This window comes from Elaeis guineensis, chromosome 3, assembly GCF_000442705.2.
Source record: "Elaeis guineensis isolate ETL-2024a chromosome 3, EG11, whole genome shotgun sequence".
Taxonomy (NCBI): domain Eukaryota; kingdom Viridiplantae; phylum Streptophyta; class Magnoliopsida; order Arecales; family Arecaceae; genus Elaeis; species Elaeis guineensis.
In genome coordinates, this window is record NC_025995.2 from 98,228,196 (window position 1) to 98,242,510 (window position 14,315).

At 37.7% G+C, this 14,315-nt stretch overlaps 1 protein-coding gene across 5 annotated transcripts; it reads right to left on the reverse strand.

The window, feature by feature from the left end:
* Positions 1-171: 171 nt before the first annotated feature.
* LOC105041602 (14-3-3 protein 7) lies at positions 172-12,470 on the reverse strand. 5 transcript variants are annotated; one of them, XM_010918546.4, is made up of 8 exons: positions 12,095-12,335; positions 11,502-11,539; positions 11,090-11,421; positions 4,514-4,601; positions 4,283-4,392; positions 3,177-3,325; positions 1,712-1,746; positions 172-488 (listed from the first exon to the last, which is right to left on the reverse strand). In XM_010918546.4, exons 1-8 carry the CDS (start codon positions 12,165-12,167, stop codon positions 483-485), a joined length of 831 nt encoding a protein of 276 aa, XP_010916848.1. In that variant the 5' UTR covers positions 12,168-12,335; the 3' UTR covers positions 172-482. The 5 variants fall into 5 exon arrangements, with proteins under 5 accessions (XP_010916848.1, XP_073110221.1, XP_010916849.1 ...); XM_073254120.1 differs by having other exon boundaries at positions 11,090-11,416; positions 12,095-12,327; XM_010918547.3 differs by lacking the exon at positions 11,502-11,539 and having other exon boundaries at positions 11,090-11,396; positions 12,095-12,328.
* Positions 12,471-14,315: the final 1,845 nt, after the last annotated feature.

Here is a 14,315-nt window from a genome sequence, read left to right on the forward strand (position 1 = left end):
ATCAAAAACTCCTTGCAGAAAGGGACCGACAAAATCAAACATATGGTAGACCTATGTTGGAAGGAAAATCACACCCCCATGTGGTGGACCTATGTTGGAAGGAAAACCCCCCACCCACCCTCCAAAATCAAAAACCCCAACAATTAAAAAAAAAAAAAGAAAAAAAAAAAGGAAGAAAAATCAGTCCACCACCGCAAGATTTATAAAACCAGCATCACTGCAACAGACTCCAATAATTGTTGCTGATTTGCAGCTTTCTCTTACAGGAACATGTCATAACAGCGGTGAGGGCAAGTATGGAAGCTGGGTTTCTTGGTCCCAACCATAATATTTGTGAGCTGTAAACACACATCAATCCAATCCGAAAGAAAAGAAACGCACTCTTTACTTTTCAGCCACGCAAATATGTTGTAGCCACCAGTCTCCTTCGCTAACAGCAGTGCAGGGTCCTCAACCAAACACCATCCCTTCGGACAGACCAACTATTCCTGCCAAAAACCACCACTCAGTTTAAGCACATTACATAAATTAGTGGTTTGATATTGAATTTCCGCAGGACCCAGTCCAATCTTTGTCTCAAAATATTAACCCTGAGGATGATAAGGACAAGCAAGCAATGTATGCACATGGCTCGCTTACACTTAAGAATGAAACTTACCAGTTGCTGTGAATGCAAGACATCATTTAAAAACTATGATAGTCCATTTTTCACATTAGAAATGAATTGTCACAAAAGATTGCGATGGGTTTCATCTCTTTGTTGAATGTAGTTATTGCCATTCCATGGACTTGTCTTTATCAATACAGGACCCAGTCCAATCTTTATCTCCACATATTATCCCTGAGGAAGAAAAGAACAAGCAAGCAATGCATACACATGGCTCGCTTGCACTAAAGAATGAAACTTACCAGTTGCTGTGAATGCAAGACATCATTTAAAAGCTATGATAGCCCATTTTTCGCATTAGAAGTGAATTGTCGCAAAAGATTGCGATGGGCTTCATCTCTTTGTTGCAATGTAGTTATTGCCATTCCATGGACTTGTCTTTATCACCACAGGCTATCAAATATGCACACATATAGATGGTCATGGTGACTTGGGCTCTGCTTCGATTGTGGGATGGCGTACTTAAGGTAATGAATTATGAAGGTTTAAGACTTGGACAAATTACGTAAAAAAAGATGGGAACATACGGGACCATCCACTCCCATTTGCTCCATTTCATTCCCTTATATTTACTAGAACCAAAGGAAGCCTTGGCATTCTATACACTAGGAGGATGTGATTTATGATCCATGGTTCACCAAATGAGGGGGAAAAAAAAAGTAAATATCGGTTTTAAGGTGATATTACTATCAATCCGCACTGTAACTAAAACTCATCCACGTGAGATAAGAACAAATTTCAATGGTGATATTTCAATCAGAGGCCAGACACAAGTAGCTTATCATCCTGTAGAGTCATGCGAATAATTTGAAAGGACACATTTTGTCAATGAGCTTCTAGGATGAAAGTATGCTTTCTGGAATGGAAAAATATAGACTTCCCCCAAATTCCAGACTCTGTACATTCTACTTGCTAGCAACCGGCTTATCATTTTCATTTAGCTTTATCATAATGTGGATGTTGAACAATGTAAAAAAATATCTGGGGAATGGGCCACCTGCAAAAGCCTAGAATATGGTCTTACCATAGATCAAAATGCCTTACCTCCATATCATTGTTAGTGCCTGGGGATTGTTCACCTGAAAAATAGGACATAATCTCCATAAACAAGATTAGGAAAACAAATGAAAAGACAGGCATATAAATTTAAGCCAATGAAAGGCAGGCATATAAATTTAAGCCAATGATGTCACTGCCACAGATATTTGGAAAACAAACACAACGATCCCATTCAATCATAATAAAAGGTTAAACGGTTCAACACATCAACTTTGTAACAAGTCAACATAAACCATACAATAGGAATGCTACTGAACTCATGGGTGATTCAAGCTAGCATCATCTCCCTTGCATCCTAATGGAATATTAAAAGTCAACCTAGACAAGGTAATTTTCTTACTGTTCAAATTTCTATACCTTCATCCCAAAACACCAAGGCATTGACAAGTTGTTCTGTGAGGGTCAAAATTGACAAAAGAGAAACGGATAATCCCTGAGGCCATTTCCATGAGATGCAGTAATTTACCAAATCAGTACAAGTGGCCATTATCTCTTTATTTATGTTCAACAGGGATTTCTGTGCATAGAGCACCCACAACAGTAAATTGACATGTTGCAACAGATGAGGACCAATGTTCAAGTGTCTGATTTGGCGAGAGTGAAAAGGAGATATGCTTTAAAATATAATATTAAATATTGCATAAAGAAAACGTTAAACATATTATTGTTTCAGTGTTTCAATATGCATCATTCTCATCCAAACTTCCCAATTAGATTAGGTATTAAAAAAAATTTGCAAACTTTTTTTTTTATATATATACATTTTTGACAGCTCAATTTAATTTTAGTAAGTTGAGCTCCTTGCTGGTAGAGTCCAACCCTGAAATGACATTCAAAAACTGCAGTTTGGGGAAAAAATGATAAATATCTATCTTGCACATATCCGATTCAGCTATGTATTTGACATGGATTCTAGGAGATGGATGAGAGTGTCAAGGTAATATGGGTGTGTGTGTGTGTATATATATATATAATATTGAGATCATGGCTCCATATGCAATGCTAATCACAGGCAATATTTATACAAGAAGACTATTTATACAAATAGACCATTTAGAAAATCTTTAGGTATCAAATAATCAATTTTTTCCGTAATAATATGAAAATTACATTTACATGAGTAAACCATTAAACTTCTGAAAGGTAAGCTTTTTCATGGAAAAGAAGTCAATTACATCAGATAACAATAGAAAGGATATATGCATACATGAACTAGTGCATATATACATATATAAATGCATGCATGGAATATACAGATGCATACATACATATGTACTACATATGTATACATATACATATGTATACATACATATACATATGTATACGTATACATATGTATACATATACATATGTGTGTGTATATATATATATGAGAGAGAGAGAGAGAGAGAGAGAGAGAGGGAGGGAGGGGCCAAAAGAACTAAAGAAGCAACTTCCTGTACAAATTTACCTCCTTCAGCTGGCAGATCTGCTGACCATAATGCGAGGTTATCCTTAAGAAGCTGCATAATACGTGTGCTGTCTTTATAAGATTCTTCACAGAGGGAATTGAGCTCTGTAATAGCCTCATCAAATGCTTGTTTAGCCAAGTGACACGCTCTGTAAAAGGTCCAAGCAGAATTTGCAAGGTATCATATGCAGCGACATATAAAGAGTAGTCCTTGTAGATGGGAATACACGTATCCACAAACTTCCACATATGTGTAACCTTTACACAAAATGTTGCAAAATGCAAAATACCAAATACAATGCACAGTGGATTTCTGACTTCTCAATTACAAATAGATGAATGCTAGAACATTTCACTCCATGATAAAGAGAAAGCAGGCATTTCTTATGCTGGGTATGAGATTGTTTTTTTTTTTTTACTTAACAGTAGATGACATAAGCTAGTCTTCTTATACATTGAAATTTGTTCAGTGCAATGAATACCAACATGGCAACATCAGTAAATTGAGCAATTCATTTTTGAAAAAATCATTGTTGGAAGAAAATTTACAAATATGAGCATCACGTATTATGTTTAGTGACAATCAGCCCATCAATATATGAACAATATTTGATGACTCCACATTATTGTGTTAGGACCTAAGTTAGTCTCAGCATCAGACCCCTTACCCCTATGGTATGGTATATGCCCACATACTGGCACGCGGTACCCTGTTGGAGTCGGTGCAGCACCCATATCATATGTCTTTATGGGAAGCATATGGAGCCTTCATACCATACAGGTATCATACCATGTTTGTACAGTATGCACTCTACCACCCAGCATGGTTCAGTGCTTAACCACTGGTTAGGACCAACTCTAGTAGTGTTGTTGCTCAACCAAATGTTTGTTATACATTTTTTTTTTTTTTTTGAATTTAAAATGTTTGTTATACATCAAACAAAGAATTGAAGCAGTAATACATGAGACACTGACATATTACATTGTTATTGTAAACTTTTTATCTGTTTGATTCCATAATTCCAGGCAATGGTAATGTTGTACGTGTTAACCAAAAAACTGAAGAACTATAGATATAGAGCAAATAGAATAAGTTTTGATTTAACCTTTCAGGCAAATTCATAATCTCATAATAGAACACCGAGAAATTCAGGGCAAGACCAAGTCTTATCACATGGGTGGGTGGAAGCTCTGTCATAGCAGTGCTTGTAGCAGCCTGCATTGCAAAGAACATCAGCTTTTGTTAGGATATTTCAAATTATCACTAGAGGAGATAAGAAACATTCATCAGAAAAAAGTGATCAATGAAAATCAAAGAATTGTCAGGTTCGACAGACCTGGTAAGCCTTGAGTGACTGATCTGTAGCTTCTTTTCTTTCATTCACAGTCTTGTACTCAGCCATATACCGGTAATAATCTCCTTTCCTGATGTTTATAAAAGGAAAAATGGACTCATAAGGGGAGAGAGAGGAAAATTGTTAACCTTTAGTCCAGAAATCATAAATTTAATAAATCCTGATTGGCACTGGTGGAAAACCCCAGTTATAGCATATTTGGTCTCACAAATTGGGACCCCATGAGATGCTCGGGGTGCCTCTGAGAGAGAGAGTGAAGAACACTTTAATGTTTATTGATGGGACAAAATGACCCATCAATTCACCCTATGAAAATAGAGTTTGCTTATTGAACCTTAGATTTGAATTTAGAATGCTATTGTTTGTCAAGCCATAAGACCAGGAGCATCTAATGAAGAAACTTCAATTTGCAGCACCAAAAACAATAGCTTTCAGGTCGAGAAGCAACTCAGGCGGTATACAACAACTCAACACAAACCAACCTCAGGTCAGGATTTCTCCAAACCAATCTCATCTTAAGCTAAATTTAGGTTGAGTCCATATAGTACAGTGTGTAAGATTAACTCGTTGGATTGGGTTGTATATGTTATATTAGATCTAGGGAAGGTCCTCATACATTTTTGCCACATTAGTATTGGATTGGTCGGTATCTTATTTGGCTGTGCCTTAGCAATTCTATTAACTCAACAAGAATAAAGATATTACTAAAGGAGTAAAGAAATATGATATATAAAACATGAATTTAAATTTGTTTATTTACTTACCAGTTTTGACAATGTTAGGTCAGATTGAGCTTCAGATGGATTAGGATCAGCATGGTATGGGTTTAAGCTCAACCACACACAATTCAACTTTGGGTTCAGGTTGGAATTTTGAAGCCCAAGTCCAACCCCACCCAATGAGTGGGTTGGGCTGGTTGGTTCCAGGTTGAGCTCTATTCAAGTTCAACCCATATGTTCAGGACAACAATGCACAACTTCCTCATAAAAGAGGAAAGGAAAAGAAAAAATGATCAAGGTAAGGTGTCACAGAGGAGAATATGTCCCTTAGTCAAAGTAAAATAGGGCCATGGGCTCTGACATAAAGCATGGAACTTTTTAAATTACTCCTTTTTAAATTTCATCAGATTTGTGAAATGGACAAACAAAGAGGCAGTTTGTTGCTAGGGTTGTATAACAAACAGGTAAAGATGCAAAATAAAATTTCTAATATGCACATTGAGATGGCTTATCCATGCACGCTCCTAATATCGGTCAAGTTTTGTATTATAGCAAAGGAAGTCCAAGTATTCAACATATATAGGGCAGAAAATACAAATAGATGATATGAAATAAATGATAATTAGGCAGAAAAAAGATGGAAGGTGCATAAACAGAGAAGATATTATAGAGATAGGTGGCAAAAGCAGATGATCCCCTAGGGTGCAACTGGTATTTCTTAAAGAAAGTTCATCTGTAACTTTTGAAGCATAATAAGTTCTTCCTAAGAAAAATACATATGATAATATCATTAGAGAAGTGTTTCTAGAAGAAGAAGAAGTCAACAAAGCACTTTTAGGGGAAGCTGGAAAAGCTAACTTCTAGCTTCTTTAGTGAGATTGCACGTCTTTCAAAAATGGCAAGCCCGTCCCTATAAAGAAGTTTGTACCATATGTGATTACCAAACACCAAATATATATCAGAAAGTATGTTTTAAGAACTTAAATAAATGTAATTTTTCAAAATAATGTTTTAAAATTCAGAAGTAACCACAAACATGCCTAAGTCTACTTTAGCAGAAATGCTATCTGGCAATTTCCTGGAATCTTAGGTGACAGATAACACAGTGAGTGCTTCAATCATGACACCTGCCTCATTACATACTTGTGATGGGGGCAGTGATATAGGAACATGCCATAATTGCAACTAGTGGCTTGTTGCATGACATGGTGGTCGCAACTACAACAGCTAGTGTGCATGAAAAGTGGGGCACTGCAGCAAGCAACCACCTCGATTGGTGAACCAGGAACAAGAGGTAGCAATGAAGGATGGCAAGACATGGCTAACGATAAGCAAGGACCACAGCAAATGGCACATATTAGCAAGCTGAGACAATGTTGTTATGAAGCAATGGAGCGAGGACATGAGCATGAGAATTAGCAAATTTCAAGGTTGTGAAAACAAAAGGTGCCCTTAAGGCAACAAGCCCCCCATATTACCTCAGACACTAGACACCAAGGTGCATTCCTAAAGAAAGCAAGGCACTAATTTATAAAAGGCTCCATTTTTTTTTTTTTTTTTTTGAGTAAAAAGCTCTATAATTCATTAGAAATAAGTACTATTTTTACCCAAAGCAACACGACCATCATAAGATTAAATATTCAATTTTCAACATCCTAATTCATATAATCATCTTAAATAATAGAAATCCTGTTTCATATCTTCTATACATGAAATCAAAATTTCACAACCCATAATATTTTTTTTAATAAAAGCCAACAAAAATAAACCATTGGACATCTTAAGCAAGCTTCAAAGATCAAACTTGAAAGCAAAGTACCACTTCCCTAAGCATGTTTCATGCTTCTAAACAACACATAACACAAAAGAATAAATGATTGAACATCCTAGATTAGCCCCACATTTATGAAGGCTTCAATAGATCAAAATCTGCAGCAAAATAAAGCTATCGGAGCTCTGAAAGAATGAGTAAAGCAGGATAGCAAAAATACTGCTGGACAGCAGAGAGGTGGTTGCCCAAATGTCTCTTGCTTTGTCTGAGGCATCGCATAGGCATCCCCTTAGCAAATGTGCCTTGCCCTGGGGACTGTTGAGGCGCTTAAAGGTTTCCTTGACTCACCTGAGTGCCTGGAGTGCCCTTGGCAATGGCAGGAAAAATGGCAACATGAAACCACCACATTGACTGGTATAGCAGCAGGTTTGATGGTCCATTGTCTGGTGATATGAGGCATAGTAGTATGCCTAGCACAGCATGGTGGTATGGTGAAAGGCAACGAGGTGCATCCATAGCTGATGGCAAACGATGGGTCATTAGTAGCTCAATGAAGGCAGCAAAGAACAACTACAAGTAGAGGTGACAAAGTGGTTTACTGCTTCTGTCAGCAACGACGTAGAGACATAGGAGAATAGAGAGAGAAATGGAGTATAAAAGAGATGGAGAGAGAAAGCAAGGAAGTAGAGGGAGTCTGATCATCCACCCATATTTTCTTCTTTTTCTTCTTCTTTTTCCAGTTGTTTGCTGACACTCAATCCCAGGGTCTATTTTTCTTTTTTTTCCTCAATTTCATTAACAGTAGCATCTGCATATACTCTTCTGTTGCTACATGTGGAGGCGAGTGATGAGGAGAATGCAGTGACAGAGACAAAGGCGGAGACTTTGACAAAAAGAGGAGAGAGAGTGGGTGACATTTTGGTAATGAGTGACAGAAGCTAGGGCAAATGAAGGTGAGGGTGACATGGGATCAGAAGCTGCTTAAGGCTCGTGTAAACCACTTCGGTGAGATTTGTGAACAGTGAGTGGAAGGATTTTATCCAGTACTTCCTATGACATAACATCTTCATCATTTGATCTAATGCCTCTCAGGCAATATTTATGATAGTTTCCCATTCTTTGATAATTCAAACTTGGACTATGAAATATGTGCGGGCAAGTGATTGGAGGATGTGATATCGATTCTAGTAATGCAAATGGTAGTAAACTTTTAAAGATTTGTTAAATGCATTTGCGTAGTAATTAAAGTGTCGTTATCTTAGTATTCTTCTTTTACAATAAAACTTTAGTTGCTAATGATGGATAAGAGACCCAGGACAATACTCAGTTCTCCTTTCAGTACTGTTCAGTGTCTGAAACACTATCTTATACCCTGAATCTATGGAAGCTCTATATATTTCATATATTTGATCTAACACCTTCTGCTGCTAATTAATGTATCATAAGAAAAGTGGTATGAATGATGTGCCATAAGTACTATTTTGATATGGCATAGACCCAATAGCATGGTACAACCACCAATTGCTAACATTCCGATGGACTGCAGGTGATGACATGACATTAGCACCATTAATAACTTGTCATGCATCCCATGTGATCACATGGAGTAATGATGTTGAAATACAAACCAACAACCTTATCTGCTGATATCTCTCTAACCTGTAATTCACTTTGCAATCATCACAATAATTGAAATGCAGATAGTATCTCTCAGTTAGGATACCATCTATCTTCATAGTAGAGACTAAAAAGTGTCAGATTTCTTGCATCATACATGAACTTATTAGGGTTCCATAGGTCCTATATTTTCTCCCTTCTATTTGGAGCAACATTGGGGAGCTGGAATGTCGATGTTTACAACTTGGTGGGTTGGGAACTTTGAAAGCACAGAAACTAAAATGCCTATCCTACAATTTTTAATGAAATGACAATCAAAAGGATTCTTTTAAGAAAAATCTACATCCACTCATCTAAGGTAATTAGGTAAAGAATATGAGCTGCAACTTCAATGTTTCAAGATGCACAGAAATGCATTGTAGGAAGGATGCAAAGATATCCATTTCAGAATTTCCAAATCTAACAAGCTCTGTGAGAATTTGCTAAAATCTATAAGTGAAACTTTAAAGAGGTTTTCTAATGTTGATAATTTTACATGTTGTAAAGTCACAATAATAAACAACAGCGTACCTGAAAATGTTGTGTTCTTGGCTATAGTTATATTAATTTGGTATTCGCAAGAGATACTGAAGCATTTCCAAGCATTTGTATAAGCCAAGCAGAGACTATATTGCATGAGGCTCTTGTTTGTTATCTCCATTTGTTCAGACAATTTATGGGGTGTTTGGTATAGGGTGATCCATCCAGGATCAAGGGTGATGTGGGTGGAGGTGATGAGATCATCGTGTTTGATTACATCATGATGATCCTATGTGGCAGTGATTTCAAATCACCCTCGCTCCTCAAATCACCATACAATGCGGTAATAGGAAACCCACTCTTAAGGATGGATATCCAACATCACTCCATCACAGTGATCTTATATTAAAATACGTTAACAAAAATACTCTCACGATCGAGAGACTCCCGGAAAGAAGAAACCATTTTTTTTCCACGATATTTTTTCCACACGCATGAGTGAGTGGTGGAGGTGTCTTCTCCATGGAAGAGAAAGAAATCATTCCTTCTCTTGCCTGCTGATTAGAAAGAAAAAAATCTATTTGATTTTGTTCTAAAATTTTAATATATAGCCTTTGGCTACTTTTCACCAAAAAAAATATTGAAACTTTTTTGAGTTCCTGATTGTATAACCTTGAAATAGTCTGGTACTCCAAAAAAAATGTTTGCTGAAATCTATTAGAAGTGTAGGTACTAAACACATCTTTTTAGAGTGTCCATTCAGTCGACTTCTTTATTAGACTTCAAAATTCTATTATTTTAAGTGACAAACAAATATTAAGTTCATGTTTCTAATTGCATCTAGTTAAATACTATATATTTTTTCAATCTTTGGTCCATAACTAAAGTGCCACTTTTCAAGCGAATGTTATAGCTAGTCAACTTGTTTAGTAGATAACATAAAAAAATCCATCTGAGATATGTCAGGGGTATTTTTGATATTATATGATCGGTGATTTTGAATTTTCATAGTATACCAAACAATTTGCTTGTTCATACCCAGGGATCTTTAATCACTGCACTATGGCAAACCAAATATAGTGATATTAAATCACTAGGGATTAGATCACTTCAAGATTTGGATCACTAGTGATCTTAGATCACCATAGTGATTCAAATTGGATCACCAAAGGCCCCCTATTATTTAGCTATATATATAGAATTCTCTTATGGTGTTAGGTTATTACTATGTAGTTCTAGTATCAGCCTTAATAATTTTTCAGACAAAAAAAAAAAAAAACCTTAATGGGCAAGCACAACTTCATCAATACCAAGCTTGAGTAGTTCAAATCGAAGTATGACACAACAAAGTACAACAGTTTTAACAACTACAGTCAATGTCACATTGGCCCCTGTATATGTGAAAACTGATTGAGCTCTTTCAACGCATATAATAGAAGCTTACCAGCAGAAGTCTCAGGAAAGTAGATGTTGAAAATGACCCACAGCCTAACATGTGAGGCAACCAAATGCCCAGGTCATATCCCCCTGGGGTGGGGGGGCGCACCGAAAAAAGAGAAAGAGATGCCTTTCTTTGCTATCCAATTTGGTTTTACATGTTCATAATAAGATGGCCGCACGTAAGTCTTCTATGTAAGCATCAGTATACATGAGCCGACTATGAAACACTTGAAAAATTATCAGACATCTACAGCAATGAAAATAAGGACTGAAAGTTCATAAGTGAAATACGTCCTAGTCAAATGGTAAAATTAACAGAAGGGGGTAAGGATATTGTAACAAGTTTTTATGTGCAAGATTATGGGAAAAAGTTGCATGGAACTAATAGCAAATAGCCTACCTAATCCAACAAGAATCAATATCCATGCATCAATGGATTAATTTATTAAAGAGAAAAGAAAGGTGAGATTTTAGAAACAAAAGGAAACTTACATCTTGTAGAAGTAGACGATGGATTCACCAGCAGTGGAGGATGGGAGGAGATGGATGGCAATGATGGACAAGATGTCGTTGCAGATCTTTGTGAGCTCATCTTCAACTCTCTTCTTGTAGTCCTGCATCCTCTTAACATTTTTCTCACTCTCCTTTCCTTCTTCCTTCTCTTCAAGTGCCGCGAGGATCCTCCATGATGCTCTCCTCGGACCAATCACATTCTTGTACCCAACCGACAGTAAATTCCTCTCCTCTGCTGTCAGTTCTATGTCCATTCTAGCAATCTTCTTCAGGGACTCCACCATTTCTGGGACATGACAAATTAAACTTCTCTTTGACACAACCAGAAAGAATGTGAGATTATATAACAGGTAACTCTGTAGAACTATAATTAATTTCCAAGCACATCAACCTTATAAGCTGGTAGAAGACAGCATATGGTGGTATCTCCTATGATTGTGGCAGAAAAAAGAATCAGAGTTTTTAATAGGAACCATCATATATATTAAAGCAGTTTTCTCTAAACAGTCTATGCAAATAGCAAGGAAAACTGATCTTTATGCAGATCACCAAGAGAAGGGAACAAAAAAAGAGAAAGCTTTATGGTTCATAAAATGTTGAAACAAGAATACAGACGGCAAGCCATTTAAATATTTGAAACCATGACATTTATATCATGATTCAAGTACCGACACAAAAACACTATCCTCCATTGAGAAGCCCAGACACTCCCAACGGGAAAAACATGGCAAAAGATCGATCTCAAAAGAAAAGAGTCGTAGTAACAGAAATAATAAATAAATTGCCCGCGTATATGCTTACTGATAAAAAACGAAGAATCAAACATAAGGATTTCATTTAACATAGAAAAATCACAAAAAAAAAAAAAATAATAATAATCACAGTAAACCATGTGAGGAATAAAGTGATGAATAAATCCAAACAAATATTTTCTTCCTGTTTTTGGTACGAACCGAAAGACAGGCAACAAATCTAGCAGCGTACCTTCGTATCTCTCCGCCTTCTCCGCCAGCTTCGCCATGTACACATGCCTCTCTCTCTCCTCCATCTCTTCCATCTGGTCTCTCCGGAAAAGTCTTCACTCCAGCTCCCCTTTAGTATCCCTCTCCTCCCAACTCCGCCCGTATTTCTATTTTTGGTTGTTGATTTGATTTGATGGAGGCGTTCGAGTCGCTTCGCCGTTCCGGTCTTTGGAGCTTAGTACGAGTTTTGGATAGCTGTTACTCTCTCTTTTTCGCTTTTTCTTTGTTGGTACCGGAGCGACCGGACCACGAAGACTCCGCGGGCCCCACTTGGGGGGACGCGTGGGGAGAGACGAGGGGCTGGGTGCCGTTAGGGGGAATGCATTCCGACCACCCTATGGTTTCGGACAGAAGAGCGTACTTGATGAGAGCGACGGCAGGCCGCGCGATCTGACGGTCCGGGGGAGGGCGTAAGGGGGTGTTGGCGGACGATGGTGGCCGAAGAGATACGTGTGCGAGTTCCTTCCGTTGGATCTCGGGTCTAGAGGGTGTGGGGTTCACGGGGTCGGCGCCCAGTTTTGTTTGGACGAAAGTGACCCTTAGGGAGGTGGGAATGACGAAAAGAGGACTCGCCAGTGTAGACTTGAGGATGATTTTAATTTTAATTTTTCTTTTAAATTTGTGCCTCCCACAAATGCTGCTGAATTGCTTCTCCCCTCTCTCCGCTTTCTTCTCCCGCCCTGCCTTCTGCCTTCCGAGCTCTCGTTTGAAACTTCTCTTTCTCGGTGCGGCTCCTGTTGGACTGCTTTTTCCGGAGCTCCGATGACAGCCGGCGAAGATCCCATCGCCGACTCTGCTCTGTTTTTCATCACTATGTAGGGGGAGGGTTCACGTGGCGGAATATTGTCGATCCGTTGTACCGTTGATCCGGTAGACCGCGTGTAGCATATAATATATTTCTCGACAAAAAGAGAAACGGTGCATCAAATGCACCGCCCCACACTGACACCCCGATTTCAGGGACCGGTCCTCTGCGATCACCATTCCTTGGCTTCCATGTAAAGACCACTGCTTGGCCAACGCCCAACTTGAGCAAACCGCAAAAGTTTGAAGAAAAGGATTGACAAATACTTCTTACACAATAGCCGGTGTATATATTCCATGATCATTATAATAATAATAATTTATTTATTTATTTATTTATTTATAATAAGTAGAATTATGTGAGTTGCTAACTGTTTATACGTAAAGCTGTAGGCGGATCGGATTGATCCGTGATCCGATCCGATTCGAATCCATTTAAAAGATCTATGGAGCCGGGTCGGATTCAAAAATTGGACCCGTTCATCTTTTCAAATCGGATCGGATTTTCTGAATTTGGATCCGATCCGATCCAATCTGTAGAGATTTTTGGATTAATTTGAATCTCAAGATATATGATCCGATCTGATCCGATCCGAACTGGATCCAAATATAAGATTTGAACTTAGTTAGAATGACTCATCTAAATAAAAATTTGGGCTTGGGCCAAAAGAGTGACTCACTCAAATTTTTTCTTAAATTTCTTACTAAAATGTTTAATACTGTCACACTATCACAAGATCATTAATGCACTGCACAAGAAATGTCATTCTTACAGCTGATCTTGGAACTTTTCTAAAAGTCCTTCCACAAACACAAAGTAAACTGGGGACATACCAACAATTGTTCATAATTAAAATATCCAGTTACTTGTTTACTGTTGTACATTACTATTATCTTAGGATTGGTATACAATATCTACTATCAATGATGGAGTGAGAAGACGTGGAAAGAGAGGTGATAAGAGAATATCTATATGAAAAGATAGATATGGCCATGCTATTTTGCGATGTGATCTCTAATTCTACTTTATGTGGATTTTTAAACCCATGATCCGATCTGATCCGAATTAGATCCAAATCAGACCCGCATTTCATGGATTGAGACTGGGTTATATATGGACTTGATCATATCCGAATGATCCAATGGGTCAATAAATTCAGTCATGGATCTGATCCAAATTTTTATTGGGATGGGTATGGATCCAATATCAAGACTCGATTAAAAAATTGAATCAGATCGGAATCACTCAAAATCCGATCCAATCAAACTTATTTGCAGGCCTATTTATACAGAACCAGGATACCGTCTTAGTAATGGCCCCCACTGGAGCCATGGAGATCGAATAAAAATGGAGTTGGTAGTTCTTGATGGAGTTTGTT